The following is a 21,782-nucleotide window of genomic DNA, read 5'->3' on the forward strand; positions in this document are numbered from 1 at the left end:
TCCCATCCCCTCCCCCATTTACATCCTCCCTTCTCCCTCTGCTTCTCTCAGTTACATGAAATTTATTCACGCCCTTTGCACAAGCAGACTCAGGGCAGGTTCCATCCTATGTTAATAAAATCACAGCATTCAGAATCACAAGTTAAAGCATCCAAAAAAATCAGCATGGTAATCAGTGCTTCAGCGTAGACAGCAACAGATGCAACAGTCATTTCAGGGCCCTAGAGAGAAACCAGATAGCAAGGGGGATGCCCGCTGCCTCAAAGGCCTGGCAGAAGAGCTCCATTTTACTCCCCCTGAAGAACTGTAATAGGTCCTGCAGGGCCCTGATCTCTGCTGGAAGCTCATTCTACCAGGCAGGAGCCAGAGCTGAAAAAGCCCTGGCCCTAGTTGAGGAAAGTCAGATGTCCCTGGGGCCGGAGACCACTAAAAGATCCTGGTCCCCTGATCATAGGTCCTGCAGGGCTCTTATGGCCTTATACTGAATCAGACCCTTGATCCATCAAAGTCAGTACTGTGTACTCAGATTGGCAGTGGCTCTCCAAGGACTCAGGCAGAGGTCTTGCACATCACCTACTGCCAGATCTGAGGAATCGTGAGATGAGGGAATGGATCATTTGAAAATATACACAATTACCAGCCTCCAAGGGGACTGAGAAAGCCCTTCCAACTGATTCTCAACTGTTCTTAATATTCCAGCCTTCCTGAACCATGCTGAGTTCTCATCAAGCTGGTGTGTGTATGAGTGATTAATTTACAAGTTCTTATTCTGTAGTTATATAGAAACATCTACATCATCCATGAATTTTTTGGTTTTGCTACTTTCACAAATAGAAAGATCCACCCTCTTTATAGGAGTAGTGTTAATATATTTGCCTAATATTTGTTTTGTATGTTTCATTTATGTCAGATACATTGTTATGATGGTCTAATATGCTCATTGCACTGTGAACTCTGCCACTTGGAGGGCCTAATGTTTGCTTATTTAGTTTATTTCAATTTATATACTGCCCCTCCTGCATAACGGGGGGCTCAGAGTGGTTCAAAGCAGTATAATAAAAGCAGAGGTAATATACTAACCCGCAGTTATATTTTCTGCAAATTCTGGTATTGATTTCGGGAATACATTGTTATTCAAGCTAAATATTAAACTTAGTGAGCAGTAATCACTTAAAGTACTATCCACAATCTCAAACCTGTCCACCAAGTTCAGTAATACAGGCAATATTGCAAAGTAATTGTACTGGCCCATAAGGTTGATAGATAAGTAATTGAGCCACTGGTTAAAAACAGTATAAAATACAGAGTATAGACAGAAAACAAACTGAAAATGGGAAGTGTGACTGATTCATTACAAGGAGATGGTCACCCTATATATAATTATGCTTTGGGCATTCTCTAAGGATGATAGTAAAATAAAATGGTGAACCTATATGTAGTAATTTTTTTAGTTTAGAACTATTATCCAAGGGATCACTGTAAAATGGTTTAATTTCCAGTTCCAGCATGTTGATATGTTAGTTTTTAAAATGTATTATGTTTAGGGCTCCAGAATGTTTTTGTTTGTTGTAATGGGAGTTGGACTTCCTCATATTTGGCACATGAGAGATGAAGTACCAGTTAAGTATGCTTACAGATCTATGGACATATTAAACAAACAGGAGACTTGCAAGAATTGTGCGGTATGGAATCCTTCCCACTAACAATTTCTCTAGTCTTGTTCCCTCTCCAGTAAATTCAACAAACCCTTTAAAGCACCAAAACAAACAGTAGTATATAAATATATTAAGTGCATCTGGTGAAGTGAGTTCTGACTCATGGAAGCCTATACTAGGATGAATTAAATTAGTCTTGAAAGTATAACTAGACCTCTTCTATACGGACTGCATTGCGTTCAAAGCCTACAGGTCTCCCATGCTCAAGAGAATAGATAGAAAGTAAGCAGAATACAATATATGTGCATTTATTCTTAGTAGTTATTGTAAGACCTAGGCTTGAATTCAAAAAGGCTGGCTAAGATCCTCTTGATTTACATGCTGTGACTTTTCCCTGCTGTTTTCCATCAACTTTAATTGTGAAAAATGTTGCCACATCTGCCCTGTAGATATTATTTTAGAGATCAAGTGGGTCTTAAAGCAACCAGATGCATATACTTCTACACATATCTCTGGAGTTAGCTCACCAAGGTCTGCTCTGCAATATTTTTAATTGACTTACGGATTCTGTGGGAAATTTAGTTTCATAAAAACTCTTGGCGATTGCATTCCTTTCATCAGTAGGATTTCTCTTGAGGCCTGGATTGATATTTCCAGTATTCAAAGAGTCAGCAGCTCTGTTCATGCTGGTAGACGCTGATTGACAAGGGTAACAACTGCAGTTTATTCTCCAGGTAGTAATTTTATAGTAAGAAAACTGGTATCTCTCTGATCGACAGTATGTCAACATTTGTATTAAACCAGAAAATATTGGTTCATCTATAGCACTTTCCAATTTTTTTAAACAGGAATACCAAGAAACTATTTTAGTTTCAAAATTATTTGTATACAAATATTGAAAAATATAAATTTATGCGTGCGTATGCAAAAAAAAATTAAGCATGCTTTTTGCAAATACTTGCAGATATTACTTTTGCCATTGTCACACTGTATATAGATAGGAGTTTCCAAATAGTTATTCCCTGAAAACACAAAGATGGTGCCTTCTCATCCAATGAAGTAGAGAAAAGCTACAACTAGTATTGCCAAGAATAATTCAGTAGGCACCCAGGGTTATGCATGTGCTCACACATTTAGAAGATATTTGTAGCTCTTCAACTTTCTCCAAAGAACTTATGTTGTCTTCCCTTATTAAGTTGTATCTTGAAACACAGAGTTAAGGAAAGAAGGGGAATGCACACAAATAATTATCAGAAAGGTACATTTATAGAATGAAGGGTTAGCCACAATTTTATTGGTTTTATCAAATATATTGGCTTGACCAGATGCAGCCTGGGAGAAAGAAAAGCCAGAAGTAGTTCCTGTTAAGCAGTTCTTTCTACTACTGTTGTAGCATATACACAGAGCCATCGCATTCTGAAATAGTTACATTTATATACTATAGCGTACACATGCATATGTGGTGGAAGTTTTGTGCTGTAACTATAATATTCCTTAATAATCTATGGCTGTTATTAAGACCTACATGTGAAGCAGCATTATTTTAAACAACAACATGAAGATTAAAGCATCTTTAGCTGAATTAAAGCACCACATTAACCACTAAATCACAGTGCTAACTGATAAGACATTATATATGTGGATGTTTATGTTATGTTTATGTTTAATTCAATTTATACCCCACCCTCCCCACCATGGATAAATATTATATACCTGGACTTTTAAAAGGCTTTTGACAAGGTGCCTCACCAAAGACTCCTGAGTAAACTTATCAATCATGGGATAAGAGGAGGGGTTCTCTTATGGACTAAAAACTAGTTAAATGACAGGAAGCAAAGAGTAGGAATCAATGGACAGTTCTCACAATAGACGCAAGTAAGCAATGGGAAGGACAGACCTCAGGACACAAGGAGAATAGTGAACTGCAGTCCGAGAGATTATTTGATGTGCAGTGATATTTTATCCTTATACAAGCTGAACAGGCTCTCCCGGGACTTTTAAACCTCGTTTTCACCTAAAGGGCGTTTCCCAAGCTTTAATACATGACAAGGCACTTCCAACCAATTCAGTACTTCACAGTCTTGCACTTCCCAAAAAGGTTTCAATAAAGATTACAGAGCTTTTTTTTTGTAGCAGGATCTCCTTTGCAAATTAGGCCACACACCTCTTATGAGCCAATCCTCCAAGAGCTTACACGGCTCTTAGTACAGGACCTTAGTACAGGGCTCCAGGAGGACTGGCTACATCAGGGGGTGTGACCTAATATGCAAAGGAGTTCATGTTTAAAAAAAACCCTGGACCCAGCCAATGGCATGCAAGTTCTCTTGAGTGCTGGTTGATGGGCCAATCACTGGTGGAGTGCACACCACAGTCAATGGGGAGGCCTGATTTGGCCAATTCCATTAGGGAATTATTATTGATGATGATGATATAGATATATTTTGGAACTGGAATCACACAGATATGTTAGTAATTAAAATATTTATATTTCATTGTCAATGGAGGCCCAGATAGCGGCCACTGCCAAGTCCGCATTTTTTCATCTTAGACGGGCGAGGCAGTTGGCCCCCTTCCTCGAGCGCCAGGACCTAGCAACAGTGATCCATGCAATGGTCACTTCAAGAATGGATTACTGTAATGCCCTCTACATGGGGCTGCCTTGTGCCAAACCCAGAAGCTGCAGCTGGTGCAGAATGCAGCGGCTAGGCTATTGTTAGGGCTCCCAAAGTGGGAGCACATACAGCCGGGGCTGCGCGGGCTGCACTGGCTGCCGGTTGCATACCGGGTTTGGTACAAAGTGCTGGTTATTACCTTTAAAGCCCTATATGGTCAAGAGCCTGCCTACCTGAGGAACCGTCTCTCCCCATACGAACCCCAGAGGGCACTGAGGTCAGTGGGAAAGAACCAGCTGAACATCCCTGGGCCGAGGGAGGCCAAATTGAAGAACACAAGGGAACAGGCCTTCTCTATCGCAGCTCCACACCTGTGGAATCAACCTCCGGATGAAGTGCAGGCCCTGCGGAGTCTTGAGTAATTCCGCAGGGCCTGCAAGACTACTCTTTTTAAGATGGCCTTTGCTAAATGCTGAGTGAATGATAGATTCGCTGCTGTTGTATTCCGCCATCAATTTATTAAAAACCTGAAATTTAGCACCATAAATATTAATTTTAATTGGACTGTTGATTTAAACGATGGTTTTATAATGTAGTATTTATTGAATTATATGATTTTATTGTATTATATTGAATTAATATGTTGTGAGCTGCCCTGAGCCTGCTTCGGCAGGGAGGGCGGGATATAAATAAAAATTATTATTATATTCCACATTTTTTCATGGCTAAAAGAAGCTTACAAGTCACATCTCTGGATTGCAATTGCAGGAGGGATGCCTGTGTCCAAAGGTATGTGTAGGCCTGGGCCCCAGGCATGTAATCTATGCTTCATTTTGCTTGAGCAGATAAGAACATATTGTAAGCAGCAGCATTAATGAGAGTGACTCTACAGACTTCCTTTCTGGTGTGCCTAACCAATGGTTAAGAAAGGAATTGACAAATATTTCAAGAGCCAGAGAGAAAATTTTGTTAGCTACCTAACACAATCCACTTTACATTATCAAATTCTTGTTCTTAGGAGTGTCTCATCTCCTAGCCAAATGGCACAGAAAGCTATAGCTGCTAGCTAAAGAGATTTAGTTCGCTGCTGATAAATACAGCAGGAACACATGACTACTCTGTAACAAAATTCTTCAGAACAGCCTATCCTTGGGAAATGTGTGTGAATAAACCAGACCATCTGATCCAGCTAATTAGGGAGCAGGTGATGCCAAGGGAAAAGTTGTTGCTGTTAGATTTGATGGTAAGAAGTGGAATGAACAAGAAATGGAATATAGCAGGGGTGGCCAACGGTAGCTCTTCAGATGTTTTTTGCCTACAACTCCCATCAGCCCCAGTCATTGACTATGCTGGCTGGGGCTGATGGGAGATGTAGGCAAAAAACATCTGGAGAGCTACCATTGACCACCCCTGGAATATAGACATAAGGGATTGCAGTAGAAACAAGCGAGGAGTGGCAAGGCTTAGAGACAAGCATGGCTTGAGCAATTTGTTGTTTAGCTGAAGTACTGCAGAGTGACCTAGAAATAGTTATACTTAGTGAAGGTAAGCAAGGACCAATCATGTGTTTGGGAAACAGGCCCATGCAAAGCTGTACATATCAGAATCCCTGCTGACTCAAGTTTCCAACCAAGGCAGAACAATGGAAATGCAGCAGTCTGTCTCCAGATCTTGGCAGCATCCCCAGTTCTGATACTATTAAGAATACAGTGAATTCTCAGTGCAAACTGTACCTGTTGAGCTATCTCTGCACCCTGTGTATATAACAGGTACATATCAAAACTCAGTTGCCAGACCTTAGCCTGCTTTTTACTTTGTTTTGGCATTTTTGAACCAGTGAATCACAATACTAACAAACAACTGTGTTTGTCTAAATAAAGAAATATCATCATCATCAATGAAATACCTGAGGGAGCTGGGATCCTGTGACAGATTGAGAGGTGTCTGGTTGGGTAGCAGTGTGCGCGATGCAGCAATGTTATGAACCCCCTTCATGCTCATTAATTAGCCACCTGAAAGCTGGAAAGGCTCTGGGTCCAGATGGATTCCCCCCCACCGAACAATTTAAAAACAACCCTGAATTGTGGCCTCTGTTAGTATTGAGTCTGCCTTTACACAGTTTGACAGCTACAACATGACAGCAAGTGATCTAGCTGGCTGGCTAGGTCACAGTGACCTTATCTACAAGCCGGTTCTAGCCGGTAAAGGACAGGTGGAAAGTACCTGCTGAGTCAGCATGACTATGGACTGCCAGGATTGGCTGATGGAACTATATATGGACTGCACTACCAGTGCACAGGTCTCTCTTTGAGGAGTCACATGCTGGCAGAGCACTTTGATCCTAAGGTTGATGTATATTACTGCACTAGTGAACACGTTGTATATAATCTGTAAATACACTGTTTTAGCACTAGCTGCAGGTGTCTGGCTCACTTACTTACTGGGGCTCACTATTGTATATATCACACCGCTCACTCTGCACACACCCGCACCGACAGCCTCTCCTCTGGCAACTCTTTTTACCATGATTGACAAAACTAAGAACATGCCTGACACATGGATTAATGCTATTGTAGTCCTGATCCTCAATTCCAAAGAACTACCATGTAATACGTTTGCTTTCTATTGTGAGTAAGCTTTGTGCAAGGCATTTGTTGGATAAACTTATTGCCTGACTGTATGACCAAAATCTTCCAGGTGTAGAATAAATTGGCTTCTGCCCTGGTAAATCTACTCATGACCACTGCATTACATTTGACCACTTGTTAGAGAAATATAGTGGCACAGAGGGGGGAAAGTTATCCTCTGCTTTTCTTGATCTAAAAGGGGCATTTGATTTCATTCCCAGGAACCTGCCATGGCATAAGCTGAATAGTATGGATCTGATAAAATGTTTACTTTTTCTTGTCCGCAAAACGTACTCTTCTACTAGTTGCCAAGTATGTTACAGTCTTTAGGGTGGGCTAACTTCTAACCATGAAGTCAAACAGGGTTGGTTTTTTTGGCTCCTAATTTGTTTAATTTATTTATGAATGACCTGACTCCCACCTCGAAAGTGACAGATAGCCATTTTCCTAAATTTGGTTGTCTTGGGGTGATTACAGACTGGCACTTTGGGCCAACTCAGGGACGCCTCAGAAAGCTACTTCCAAACTGCAGCATCGGCTGCCCATCACCATCCCATACTCACCCTGTTCTCCAGCTGCCGGAGAGTGGCTCAAAAAGGTACCTCTTTCTAGCAAATTTTTGAGCAACATGCCAGTTGCCTTCTTGCCATCTGGAAGTAGAAGGATGCAAGCGAGGTGCCTTGGTGGTGTGAAATTGCCAAGCCTCCCAAGCCACATTCGGCTTAAAAAAAAAACTACCCAGAGCACATGAGCACTTGACTCATTAGGGGAGAAAAAGAGCAGTCTGGCCTCTGAGGTGCCCCCCATCCAATCATGCCAAGCCGCCTTGTGGGTAGAATGGGGCTGCCTTGCGCTGGAACATGTGGAGGCTTCGGGATGGCTCTTTTTGAGCCATCCCGATTCAGAACACCTCCCATCTGCCCCAAAATGCCCATCTGTTAGCAACCTTGCTGTCCCTTTACTACTCTATGCTGACAATGCTGTAGTGTTATCCTGTTCTCAGAAGAGCCTTTGTGGCTCCTTTCTGCTTTTGTTGCCTATTGTGATACAAATCTCCTATCTTTCAATTATGCAAAATCCAAAATTATGTGTGTGGAGGGTTGAGCTCTCGGAAACACTTAAATTGGCATATTAAATAAAACAATATTGAACAAGTAAAATCTTTTAAATACCTGGGTGTTTCCTTTCAGTATAATAGCTGGCTAACACAGTAGATATAAACAGTTAACTTGGCCAAAGGTAGTTTGACTGTGGTTGTTTTACGTGAACGAAGGGTAACCAATTTGTATCTTCTACCATTCATGTATTTAGCACTAAATCCTCTCCCCAAAGATTATATGGGATCTCCATTTGGATTAATGCCTTAATCATCAGGTCGAGCAAATCCAGGTGATGCTCTTTTGTCATATTCTGGAGTTCCCTGGCTGCGTTAGCTATGCAGCTATGAGCTTAGAAACTGGGCAGAACCGTTTAGGGACCACAGCATGGCTCTCAACTATCAAATTTTAGTTATGTCCAGCACTCTGTGTCACACAGTGGCCAAAAAAAACCCAGGTGCCATCAGGAGGTCCGTCAGTGGGGCCTGAACACTAGATGCCCTCCCACTGTTGTCCCCCCAAGCACCAAGAACACAGAGCATCACTGCCCCAAACAGAGAGTTCTATCAATACCCTATGGCTAATAGCCACTGATGGACCTCTGCTCCATATGTTTATCCAACCCCTTCTTGAAGTTTTTTATGCTTGTAGCCACCACCACCTCCTGTGGCAGTGAATTCCATGTGTTAATCACCCTTTGGGTGAAGAAGTACTTCCTTTTATCCATCTAACCCGACTGCTCATCAATTTTATTGAGTGCCCACAAGTTCTTGTATTGTGAGAAAGGGAGAAAAGTACTTCTTTCCTCTACCTTCTCTATCCCATGCATAATCTTGTAAAACTCTATCATGTCACCCCTCAGTCGACGTTTCTCCAAGCTAAATAGCCCCAAGCATTTTAACCTTTCTTCATAGGGAAAGTGTTCCAACCCTTTAATCATTCTAGTTTCCTTTCTCTGGACTTTTTCCAATGCTATAATATTTTTTGAGGTGTGGTGACCAGGATTGTACACAGTACTCCAAATTTATACAGGGGCATTATGATACTGGCTGATTTGTTTTCAGTTCCCTTCCTAATAATTCCCAGCATAGTGTTTGCCTTTTTTTATTATTGCAGTCACACACTGTCTCGACATTTTCAGTGAGTTTTCTACCATGACCCCAAGATCTCTCTCTTGGTCAGTCTCCGCCAGTTCACACCCCATCAACTTGTATTTATAGTTAGGATTTTTGGCCCTAATGTGCCAGTTTGGTGTAGTGGTTAAGTGCGCAGACTCTTATCTGGGAAAACTGGGTTTGATTCTCCACCCCTCCACTTGCACCTGCTGGAATGGCTTTGGATCAGCCATAGCTTTCACAGGAGTTGTCCTTGAAAGGGCAACTGCTGTAAAAGCTCTCTCAGCCCCACCTACCTCACAGGGTGTCTGGGGGGGGGGGGTAGAGGAGATTGTGACCGCTCCTACCCTATACTCTGAAATTCAGAGTATAGGGTAGGATATAAATCCAATATCTTCTTCTTCTTTGCACTTGGCAACATTAAACCTCATTTGCTACATTGATGCCCACTCACCCAGCCTCACAATCCTCTCTGGTTCTCACCACCCTGAACAATTTAGTGCCATCTGCAAACTTAGCAACTTTGCTGCTTACTCCCAACTCCAAATTATTAATGAACAAATTAAAAAGCAACTGACCCAGTACTGAGCCCTACAGTACCTCACTGCTTACCACCCTTGACTGCAAAATTGCTCATTTATACTCACTCTCTGTTTTCTATTAATTAGCTAGTTTATGATCTACAAGAGGACTTGTCCTTTTACTCCATGACTGTTGAGCTTACTTAGGAGCCTTTGACGAGGAACTTTATTGAAAGCTTTCTGGAAGTCAAGGTAAACAACATCTATTGGGTCCCCCTTGTCCACATGTTTGTTCACCCCCTCAAAGAACTCTAACAGGTTAGTGAAACAAGATCTTCCCTTACAGAACCCATGCTGAGTTTTCCTCAATAGCTTTTGTTCATCATGCATTTGTCACATTTTATACTGTACATAAATATACATAGAATTTCCAACCCAAAAACACTGCCTGTGTAGGAAACTGTCTGGTGTGCACTGGTAGATTTTGTCTGTGTGTATGAACCCTAGCAGATGCTGCTCAACTGTTAAACAACAGTGACCTCAAACTAGGACCATTAGTGTGACAGTATGGTCAACGCTTTGAAACAACCAGGGCTTTTTTTGAGCAGGAACGCAGTTCCGACTGGCTTGGTATCAGAGGGTGTGACCTAATATGCAAATGAATTTCTACTGGGCTTTTCCTACAAAAAGCCCTATGTGTAACAATGGTGATGTCAGGGTGTGTGGCCTAATATGCAAATGAGTTCCTGCTGGACTTTTTCTACCAAAAAAGCCCTGGAAACAACTATTAACATGTAAATAATTTCTTACTTGTTTTTCCTCTTTCTTCTTCACCTTCCATGTTCATATTCTCACCAATTTTTCTTGAATGAGTAGTTTTTATTTCTTGAGTACATAATTGCTCTTTCAAAAAGAAAGGCATTTTGGATGTTGAAGCAAACTCAATCTGACTTTTACCTTGACATCCTCTTGGTAGATCTAAGCATGCTGAAATGTTTACAGTTTTATCCTTACTTTGCAGATCAAAGCATGACTTTCCATTTCCACTTAATAAATCACCAGATGTCTTTATGGATGAAGAACACAATTCCTTCATATTTTCTTCCTCAGTCATTTCCCCTGTAACTATACTGCATAATGACTCTTCCTTGTCTTTTAACCATGTAGTTTCTTGATCACAAACTACAAGAAACTGTTCACTAGTGGATATGGAAGCACAAGATTCTTTTTGTTTGTTTCTGGTAATTTTTTCCATTTTCAGATCTACAGCCTGAGATTCTGCGTGGAGAAGCTTAGCTGCATTTGTATTAATTTCTGGAAGTTTCAAGTTGTCTTCTAACTGTTTGCTTGGCATTTCACTTACATCAGTGTGTTTAGATAGTTCTTCAGCATTCAGATTTAAGTTTCCTTCCAGAGGCATATTATGGGTGTTTTCAGCACTGACAACATGAATATTAAAATCTACACTCTTAGAGAAAGAAGCGTGCAAATGTGGGATGTTCTCTGGTACGTTGCAAGTACTTCTTAGCTCACATTCATTATTTTCGCATGGATCATCAATATGTATTTCTTCATTGTAAGTATTAATCTCTTCATATAAATGGATGTTAGAGGTTATGCAATCAGTGTTTTGAAATGGTGACATTTTTTCTGCTTTACTAATATCACTGTAGAAGGTAGGGTGATTATGCTCTATTGCCTGTGACAGGATGACAGAATTAACTTTAGTCTTAGTGTGGTAATGTGTAGTTTTCTCACTAGCAATGTTGTCCTGTACTTTGGACTCTTTAGCAACAAGTTCACTTGTGAAGAAACCTTCAAGGAGTGCATTGCTGAGGTTTTTATTTGCTTTAGAAATAAGTGTTTCTGGGAGCATCTTAGAATCCTGGATCGGTACTATAGAGTGGCAGCTGCTTGGAGGCTTAATTTCTACTTTTGAATGTATTTCATTAGACAAAAATTTGTCTTCTCTTTCATTAGCAGCTGCTTTTTCACAATCAGCAACACATGAACCAGAGGTCAGACCTGAAGTAGTGAAACTGAGCTTGTAGACGGGACTGCTTTCAGAAGCCTTCCTTCGGTTTTGTTTGCAAACACAAGATATACCATCTTCATTCACACACTTTTCAAGATAATTTAAATCTGTCAGAGTAAGAAGATACGATTATCAGTTATCAAATTATTACAAAATATAATCCACAGAAGTGATGTAGTGCTAATTTAATATATCATCTGCATTTGTAAGATAAAATTCTGAATTTAAAAATATCCTCACAAGCAGGAACCTACAATTACTTGCAGGGGAATCTCATTGCCCCCTCCCCACTCTTTCCTTTCCCTTCCCTGAATAGAACAGAACAAGCAGGGGACCCACAGGGACTTGTTGGGGCATCTCATTTCTCTCTCCTACATTATTATCTGTTTTCCTTCCTCAACCTCCCCCCCCCCTCCGTTTCCTTCCTTTTTCTGTTTCCTTGTCTCCTTCCCACCCACCAAGCAATCAATTTATACCTGCCCCAATCTTCTGCTATATTTTTATTCACTTCATTTATACACTGCCTTTCTTCACAATAGAGACCCAAAAACAGCTTACATAATTCTTCTCTTTTCTATTTTATCCTCAGAACAATCCAATGAGGTAGGTTAGGCTGAGAGTGTTATTGGCCCAAGATCACCAAGTGGGCTTCCACATCCATTTGGGGATTTGAACCTGTATCTCCCAGATCCTAGTCTGAAGCTCTAACCACTACACCACACTGGTTTTAGCAAGCAGCTGGGCCTGGGTGATTCATGCAAGTTGGATGGTAGCAAGCCGGTGTGGTTGCTACAGGGCCTGGCCCTAATGAGTCCTCTCTCAAAGGCTAAAAAATCCCTGGAAATGGTCTCCACCTTCTCCCTCTGCCTTTTGCTGACAGAAACCAAGCCTGGAATGCTAGGAAAGTTATTGTGGTTGCCTAGTAATGGCCCTCTGTTTCTTAACATTACCAGCACTCCTTTTGTCATCTGGGTTTTTTAACCCCCAGTGTGTGCGTGTATATATGTGTAGACAGACAGACAGACAGACAGACGGACGGACGGATGGATGGTAGGTAGGTAGGTAAGTTGGTAGATAAAGGTAAAGGTAATCCCCTGTGCAAGCACCAGTCATTCCCAACTCTGCAGTGACGTTGCTTTCACAACGTTTTCACGGCAGAATTTTTACAGGGTGGTTTGCCATTGCCTTCCAGTCATCTACACTTTCCCCCAGCAAGCTGGGTACTCATTTTACCAACCTCGGAAGGATGGAAGGCTGAGTCAACCTTGAGCCGGCTACCTGAAACCAGCTTCCGCTGGGATCGAACTCAGGTCATGAGCAGAGAGACTGCAGTACTGCAGCTTTACCACTCTGAGCCACAGGGCTCTTAAGTAGGTAGATACCTGCATACTTATACTCTGCTGAGAACAACTTACTGGTGATCCGTATCCTTACAAATGTCCAGTTGTCCTCGACCAGAGCCAAGGCTTTCTCAGCCCTGGCTCCTACCTGGTGGAACTCTCTGCCAAATAACAATCATGCCCTGCAGGACCTTATGCAGTTCCCCAGGGCATGTAAGGCAGAGATGTTCTGCCAGGCTTTTGGTTGAGGACAGCAATGGATACCATCTTACCTGGTACTCCCTTCCCCTCCACTACTCTTCTTGTTCCACATATTGCAAGATAGCAGTGCATATTGTATTACCATTCTGGTACCATTCTGATGTAATTTTTAAAGCTATTTTAATTAGATTTTAAATTATATAGTCTATGCCGTTAACCACCCTGAGCTATGTGAATTCAGAGAAGGGTGGTATACAGATTTAAATTATAAATAAATTATAAATAGACAGATAGATAAACAGAATGATTTAGATTTCAGATTTTTCTCCAAATCTGAGACATTTTGTAGAAAGATCTGTGTTGTGGATGAGTGACAGATGGGTATATGCTGTGACAGGTACAAAGACGGAAGGCCAAGTTGGAGTCCCAGAGCCCGGCAGAGTATGGGAAAGATACACTTCACCAGATAGAGGTCATTTATCACCTAAAGGCAAAAATCAGCTTTGATGTGTAAACACCTTTTGGTTCTGAGGGACTGTGTCCTGATGGGCTCAAATCCAGGGGTCTGGCACTCAAATTGGCTAAGGCCCTAGGAGCCAACATGGGAGGGGGTTTGAAAGAAGAATTGTTCCTTTATTTGGTGAATGAGAAAGGCAAGAACTTGTGTGTGTGTGTGTAAGAGAGAGAGAGAGTTCATATGAAGGAGTGCTCAATGTGAGCAATGAAGAAGGATGCTGCTCGAAGTTGGAAGCACACCAGGTTATCAGTCAGCCTCCCTCCAAGATTGGACCAAATGTTCAAGGGATATAAATTAGCTAGCCAGTAACCTTTACCTAATGCTTCTTTTATCTTGCTTAGCTGTCTTGTAGTTACCATGAATTGTGCCTTGCAGTAATAAAGTTATTTAACTAAACAGCCTGCACACTTCCTTATTCACAGCCATGCTACCTGACAATGTTAACAGAAGGTTCCCTTTGCTGTTGAACCTTGGCCAACACTAAGTGAGATGGGCAGAAGCCTAAGGTGGTGGTGCATTACCAGGGGCAAGAGAGAGAGGCTAGTACTGGTCAAGGACCAGACCTTGATTGTCTTATGGTTGCACTCCATCAGTACAGAGAGGCTAGTGTAAATGACTGGGGAAGAAAATGGCAAACCACCCCGTAAGAAGTCTGCCATGAAAAAGTGAAAGCAATGTCACCCCAGAGTCAGAAACGACTGGTGCTTGCACAGGGGATTACCTTTACACCTGTGCCACTAACAAACTGTCTTGTCTATTCATAGCTCCCTCAAATATGGCGAGGTTGAACATTAGTTATATCGATAATTTTACAATATGTACAAAGTAGTTGTAATATTTATATGAAATATATGTAACTTTTTCTTCTACCTTTGAGCCATGTTGGATTTCCTCTGAGGTATGTATTCCTGTCCTTTATCCAGGAATACCCAAAAGAATCACAGCATGAAGAAAAGATGAACAAAAAAAGATATTCATTGTAAGCATTTATGTTTCTTTGATTTTTATTGTCCTATCAGGAGGCCATTCTGTACTGATGGAGTGCAACCATAAGACAATCAAGGTCTGGTCCTTGACCAGTACTAGCCTTTATAATAACAGCTTGGAACCCAGCAGAAAGGAGAAAATGTGAATATACAGATTGCTTTGACAAAGGGCAGCACCAGGCCTACTTCTTGTACCTCAGGATTTAGTTCTAGTGCCAACTCTTCTCTCATTCTATGCACTGGAAATATAAATATCTATACCTTCAACACTGATTGAATTCATTTCATCTGTATTTATATCTGCATAATTTTGTTCCATGTGTATTTCATCAGAATCCAAAGAGCAAGTTACAGGTTTTTTTACTCTTGTTTTTTCTAATTCAAGATTATTAGAAACTTCTGTTGTTGCTTGAGCACATTGGTTTTCTTTCTGGCAGATGTGCATTTCATTTTCAGTAACCTGGTCAGCCTGGAGGAGAACAAAAAAACAAATATGTATTTCTGTTATTGCTTAGTCAAAATAGTGAAGGGGTACATTTTCTCATGAAAGAGTAGCCCTTCCCTTGCTAATTTACCATATACTGTGAAACTGTTGGCAAAAAATATGAGAATTGGAGGGGTCAGGGTGGAGGAAGATATGTCTTGTTGCTGAAGATACCAGGCTAATGCTCCCTTGCTTATGAGCATGTAAATATGGCTCTCATCAAAAGTAATACAGTGCATTCCACAATCACAGTTCTTGAAAGACCACTTCTCAGAGTGAAACTCAAGTACTGTAATAGTTTGGCACAGCCCTAACTTCATTGCATGCATTCATGTAAACTGACATTGGTCTGAAATTTCTAAATCTGCCATGAAATGGGAGTTATAATTAGAAAAGGGAAAGGGAGTGAAATTTGGCAAGATTTACAGTAGTTAGTAATAGTAACTAGTAAGTATAATTTTTTTCATAAAAAACATTAGCTTCTTCTTTCCTTTAATATCTCTAAGACCAAAGGTTTGATCTCTTATAGCAGGGGTGGCCAACAGTAGCTCTCCAGATGTTTTTTGCCTACAACTCCCATCAGCCCCAGCCTGCATGGCCAATGGCTGGGGCTGATGGGAGTTGTAGGCAATAAACATCTGGAAAGCTACTGTTGGCCACCCCTGTCTTATAGAAAGTTGTTAAACATACTATCCTCATTCAACTGTAGTCACAAGTAAATTAAACCTGCATAATAATTTTGATACGTCAAAACTGACTTATAGTAAACTTCCCTCCCATGCTGTTTTCAAGGCAAAAAACCCTCAGAGATGGTTCATCATTGCCTGCCTCTGCATTGTGAAACTGATATTCCTTGGTGGTCTCTCATCCAAATACTAACCAGGGCCAACTCTGCTTAGTTTTTGAGAACTGACAAGATCAGATAGCCTGGGCTATCCAAGTCAGGGCATAAAAGTGATCATAATCAGCAGCCTGTTCAATAGGGCTCAAATGACCTTCCCATTATAGACAGGGCTGTACATCCAAACCAGTAGAAAGTATGGATGGTTTATGTGTGTTGATCTCTGTTGCTGGATTCGAACAATTTCTTAGTTTTGTTGTTGTTGTTTTGTTTGCCCAGGTTATGTCCCAAAACTCCGCTTTGGATCTCAACTCAAGAGGTGTTTTTTTAGACAGGAAATGTCTTCTATAAAAAAGAATTTAACATATCAGGATATTTTAGATTTTTTTTCTCAAGTTGATTGTAAAATGAAAACAAGGTAATAATTGTCAATGGGTTTTTCAATTTACAATTATCAGGAAGATTTAAACTCAATAAAAGGAGGGTGGTTTTGACCAATCTACAGCTGTATTTGAAATAGAATTGTATACAAATGACCAACATATTATTGCCAAAATGCAAGGGTTTTTTTTTTAGAAACAGCCCAGCAGGAACTCATTTCCATATTAGGCCACACCCTCTGACATCACCATTGTTTCATACAGGGCTTTTTTGTAGAAAAGGCCCAGCAGGAATCATTTGCAGATTAAGCCATCATCATCATCATCATTTTATTTATATCCCACCCTCCCCGCCAGAGCAGGCTCAGGGCAGCTAACAACAAAAGTCAATACATTAAATTATACAATAATATTTAAAACAAAGACTAATTTAACAATTTAATTAAAATTCTAAAATTGATAAAATTAATATGCTGGTGCTATTACAATAGAAGGTAAGTTTACTTAGCAGTCTCTCTCTTTAGTCGGTGTAGGCCATCCGAAAAAGGATGGTCTTGCAGGCCCTGCAGAACTGTTCAAAATCCCGCAGGGCCCACAACAGAGAAGGCCCCGGCACGGGTACTCTGTAGTTTTACCTCTTTCGGCCCGGGGATAGTCAGCAGGTTCTTCCCTGCTGACCTCAGTGCTGGTGCCAAGCCAGCCAGAACTATGTTCCTGTGCTTTCCTGCAAAAAAAAAAAAACCCTGCAAAAATGTATAAACTTTTGTTGAAATTCAAATCAGAGGAAGAATAGGTAAAGGAATTTCTGGTAAAGTGGTCAAAAAATTGGTTATTCTATTCAAATGGGAAAAAATTACCTTAAGTTCTAATTTAAAAGAAAACTATTATAAAATGATGTACCAATTGTATATGACCCCAGACAAACTAGCCAATATGTATAAAGATATTAAGAATAAATGTTGGAAATGTCAGTATCATGAAGGAACATTTTATCATATATGATGGTCTTGTAAGAATGCTGAAAATATTAGATACAAATACATTCAATCATGCAGAAGATTTTAAAGACTGACTTACGAATGAAACCAGAGGCTTTTTTGTTGGGAATAATGTATAAACAGCACAAGAAGATGAATGGAACTTTGTTTATGTATATGACAACAGCAGTAAGATTGTTATATGCTCCAAAATGGAAAACTATGTGTATACCTACAGGAATGGCTGGTCAAGATGATGGAATTTGCAGCGATGGCCAAATTCACATCTCTGATAAAAGATAAGACTTTGCTTAATTTTATTCATACATAGAAACCCTTTATGACTTCTTGCACGAAAAAGAAAAAAATGAATCGATGATATATAGTTTTGAAGATTAAAAGGCAAAGATAACAAGATTATACAGAAAGGTGATAAATTTCCCTTGGTCTGATTCTGGACTAAGGTCATAGTGAGTAAATGTACGGATTTCGGTAGTGGAGAAAGTCAGATATTAATTCCTTCTTTTACAACTGTAGTTGTTTCTTTTTTGTGTGTAGGGTTTTTGTGTTTTGTTTTTCTTTCTCTTTTATTATTTTTACAAAAATTCTAGTAAAAATATTTTACCACAAACCTGTAGAATGTATGGATGGTTTATGTGTGCTGATCCCTGTTGCTGGATTATAACAATTTCTTAGAAATGTTTTGTTTTGTTTGTAATGAGCTTCAGTTTCAGTATGTGTTCCAGTTCAGGACATGCATCACTTGACCATAATACGAATCCTAGCACACGTCATGTACTAGATACAGGTATTGTACCTTACTGTACCTTTCACAGTAAGTTTCAAATATTGTCAAATATTCATTGAGACTAAGAATGTCACAGGTTTATCAGGTCAAATGCATAAAAAAGGCACTGTCTGTCTTTCTTGTACACAAAAGTAAATTAAAATCCATCTCCTCCTCAGAGAAGAAGAAGACCGTAGATTTATACCCCACCTTTCTCTCTGAATCAGTCTCAGAGCAGCTTACAATCTCCTTTATCTCCTTCCCTCACAACAGACACCCTGTGAGGTGGGTGGGGCTGAGAGAGCTCTACCAGAAGCTGCCCTTTCAAGGACAGCTCTTCGAGAGCTATGGCTGACCCAAGGCCATTCCAGCAGTTGCAAGTGGAGGAGTGGGGAATCAAACCTGGTTCTCCCAGATAAGAGTCCGTGCACTTAATCACTACACCAATCTGGCTCTCTGTTTCTAGAAACGGAGATACATAACAAAGTTTCCATGACTTAGGAGATGACTGTTGCACATAATAGGTGGAAATAGTGTAAAGGCAATGTCCCATAACATCCTAGACAGAACCTACCCAAATTAAGACACAAGTTGTGAAACATTCCTTTAAAACTTATTTGCTGTTGTTGGGGTAAGACACTGAAATTGGTAGCCCTTTTTCTGTTGAGGTAATTAAGCACAGATGTTAGACTAGTAACCTTGTATGTAAGAGTAGTCATTCATTGTGTGCATCCATTTTGCACCTCTAAGCTGGTCCTCCCCAGCCTTTCACTGATGAAGCAGAGAAAAGCCCTGAAAGAGTCCATTGCTAATTTGAATGCCAACATGTTTGTGAGCTCTTCCCAATACATGTAGTTAGGCCTTGGATTCAGCAGGAGCTCACAGGAGCACAGCTCCTGAACCTCTGAGAGTTCCACCTCCTCCTTCCCACCTTGTCCATTGAATAGTAGGTGCAGCTGCATAACAATCCCTGGATGAGTTCCACCACCTATTTTTCTACAAAACGACCCCTGCATGTAGTTCCTAGTTTAACATAAATAACTGTAGGTATAGAATCATAGAGTTGGAAAGGACCTCCAGGGTCATCTAGTCCAACCCCCTGCACAATTCAGGAAACTCACAAATACCTCCCCCTGAATTCACAGGATCTTATTTATTTATTTATTCTATGACTTATATCCCGCCCTTCCCATTGCTGTCAGATGGAATTCTGTCACCCTTTACACAATGGAGTGATAATTCAATTAATTCAAACTAAGCTTCTGACATAGTTCTGGAAATTGTACTTAATATTGAATATAAAAGGTAACTTTAAAAGCCAGGTAGCATCTGTTTTATGAGCACTGAAAGAGTTATATCTGATGTCTGGCACACAATTTCAATAGATTTTTAAAGTTATAACAGCATCTATTTCTTAAGCAGTCTGAAGCTTTCTGGAAAGCAAATAATATTTATCTCTTCTTGCCTCATATGATGTAACATTTTCTTGGTCTTTTGAATGTTTTGCTTAATATTTGCAAATGTTAATACTCTGACTTTTAAATAATAAACCTACCTTGTTTTTCCAAGTTGTTTGAGCTTTCTCATATTCATGCTGAAGATTAAGGAACTTTTCTTCATTTTCTTTTGCCTTCTCCCTTTGCAGCTCATTATCTCTTTCAAGGGTCTGCAATAAAATTAATTATCCAAAAAATAATCAATACCACATTAATGAATTTTGATGTGTTTTATGTTGCTTGGACCTTTTCTTCTAACATGCTGAAAGTGCCATACAGATCAGTGATAATGTGTTATCTCAACAATAATTTCATAAATTAACAGAAAGGTGCTTATACTTTAGCTAACAGGAAATAGGGGGAGGTTATGAAAAAGAAATGGCTATAAAAGGGTATAAAAATACTTGCCATTATTCAGTTTCACTGCATAAGTTTTAATGTGCTGAAAAAGCAATATAAAGTGCAGAGCTAAGAAATATGAAAATGTAGCACATTCCAAACCCTTTGTTTGTGAAGATAAATACTACAGTACAACCCAGAAAGTATATTTATTTTACCAATCAAATTAGAATGTGTTTTATTACTGTTCTATATAATTTAGATTTAATTTGAGAACTCTGAAAAGTAAAAAAGGATTCCATTTTCTAGTTGGAAATTGTCATTTGATTTCTTTTTAAAATTGTTTCAGTGAAATGGAATAAAATTACATTCACATAATATTTACTATGAACAGAGTGCTAAGCAGTGCTCTGAGAAGAATTTTAAAACTGTCATACTCGTCCTACCATCTCTGGGTTAACTCATTGTCAGCTTTACTGTCATATTGATAAATTAAAGTAAGCCTGAGTAAATCAGCAGTAAAAGTTCTCAGATATCTTTCAGGTGCTACAGGATTTCTTTTCCTCTATCACATTTAAAAAAAAAAATTGCAAGGGATAATACCCAGTGTATCCATTACCTAAGAGAAGACAGTGTGATCACATTTAACATTGTAAATACAATGTTAAAACATTTACCTAAATGGTGTTTGTGTGTGGTTTCTAGAATTCTCTAAGAACGCTTCAGAAAGAAAAGAGACTATAAAAGCTACCTGTAAAAATTTCAACTTTGACTTCTGCCTATAGATCATCACATGACTTCTGGACTTATACAGCATTTAACCAGTCTGGGACATCTTTGAGATAATATATGCACATTTGAAGTATAACTAAAATATGTATAATTTTTTTTTAATTTAAATTTTTATTAAAGAAGTTTATTCTTATAAAGACTAATAAATAGCCTTCACAACTTGTGGATGAAAACATATTCTGACATATCCTGTCCTTTTCATGCAACCATACATGCACATACATACACACACACACACACACACACACACATATATATATATATATATATATATATATATATATATATATATATATAATTTTCACTGTTTGAAGTACAGTTCTGAGGTTTCCCCCTGATTTTGCCAAAATAGTATGTAAAACTTTTCTTAAATTATTGTTTCAAAACTGAGCCAGAATTCTGAGTTTTGATGCACAGAATTTTGAAATTATTGCTGAATTCAAGATGCTGACAGGGCAATCCTAAGCAAAAAGTCAGTGGTCTTGGAAAGGTGTAAATCTGCACCAAAAGACATAAGAATTGCCACATAGGTAAAGACATATGAATTGTCACATAGGTTTGAGAGCCAAACTAGATATTACTTTTTAGTACTGTCATACTAGAATGTGGGGTCCCTCAGGGGGTACTTCTCTCCCCAATATTATTTAACATCTACATGTGTCCCCTTGCCCAGTTAGTGAAGAATTTCGGGCTAGGGTATCATCAATATGCCAATGACATCCAGCTATTTCTGTTGATGGACAGCCAACAGGACGCCTCTTCCATGAATTTAGTTGATGGCTTGGAGGCTGTGGTTGGGTGGTTAAAGCAGAGTCAGCTGAAACTGAATATGGATAAGATAGAGGTTCTCTAGCTGGGTGGGGGGAGCCATGGTCAGGTAGCCAACTCTCAACTGCCCTAAACATCATCTCCGACCATCAAGAGTCTAGGTGTGATCCTGGATGGTTATGGGGGCCCAGGTCGTGATGGTTGCCAAGCCA

General features: G+C 39.8%; 1 protein-coding gene across 1 annotated transcript in view; it reads right to left on the reverse strand.

The window, feature by feature from the left end:
* Positions 1–21,782, reverse strand: part of CCDC73 (coiled-coil domain containing 73) — a 115,667-nt gene that overhangs the window by 2,104 nt on the left and 91,781 nt on the right. Inside the window, exons 12-15 of the mRNA XM_060262386.1 lie at positions 19,731–19,841; positions 14,968–15,175; positions 10,438–11,769; positions 2,218–2,351 (exon numbers count right to left, since the gene is read on the reverse strand). Coding sequence (XP_060118369.1) covers positions 2,218–2,351; positions 10,438–11,769; positions 14,968–15,175; positions 19,731–19,841 — 1,785 coding nt within the window. The remainder of the gene's footprint in view (positions 1–2,217; positions 2,352–10,437; positions 11,770–14,967; positions 15,176–19,730; positions 19,842–21,782) is intronic.

The sequence above is a fragment of the Heteronotia binoei genome, chromosome 21, assembly GCF_032191835.1.
Source record: "Heteronotia binoei isolate CCM8104 ecotype False Entrance Well chromosome 21, APGP_CSIRO_Hbin_v1, whole genome shotgun sequence".
Taxonomy (NCBI): Eukaryota; Metazoa; Chordata; class Lepidosauria; order Squamata; family Gekkonidae; genus Heteronotia; species Heteronotia binoei.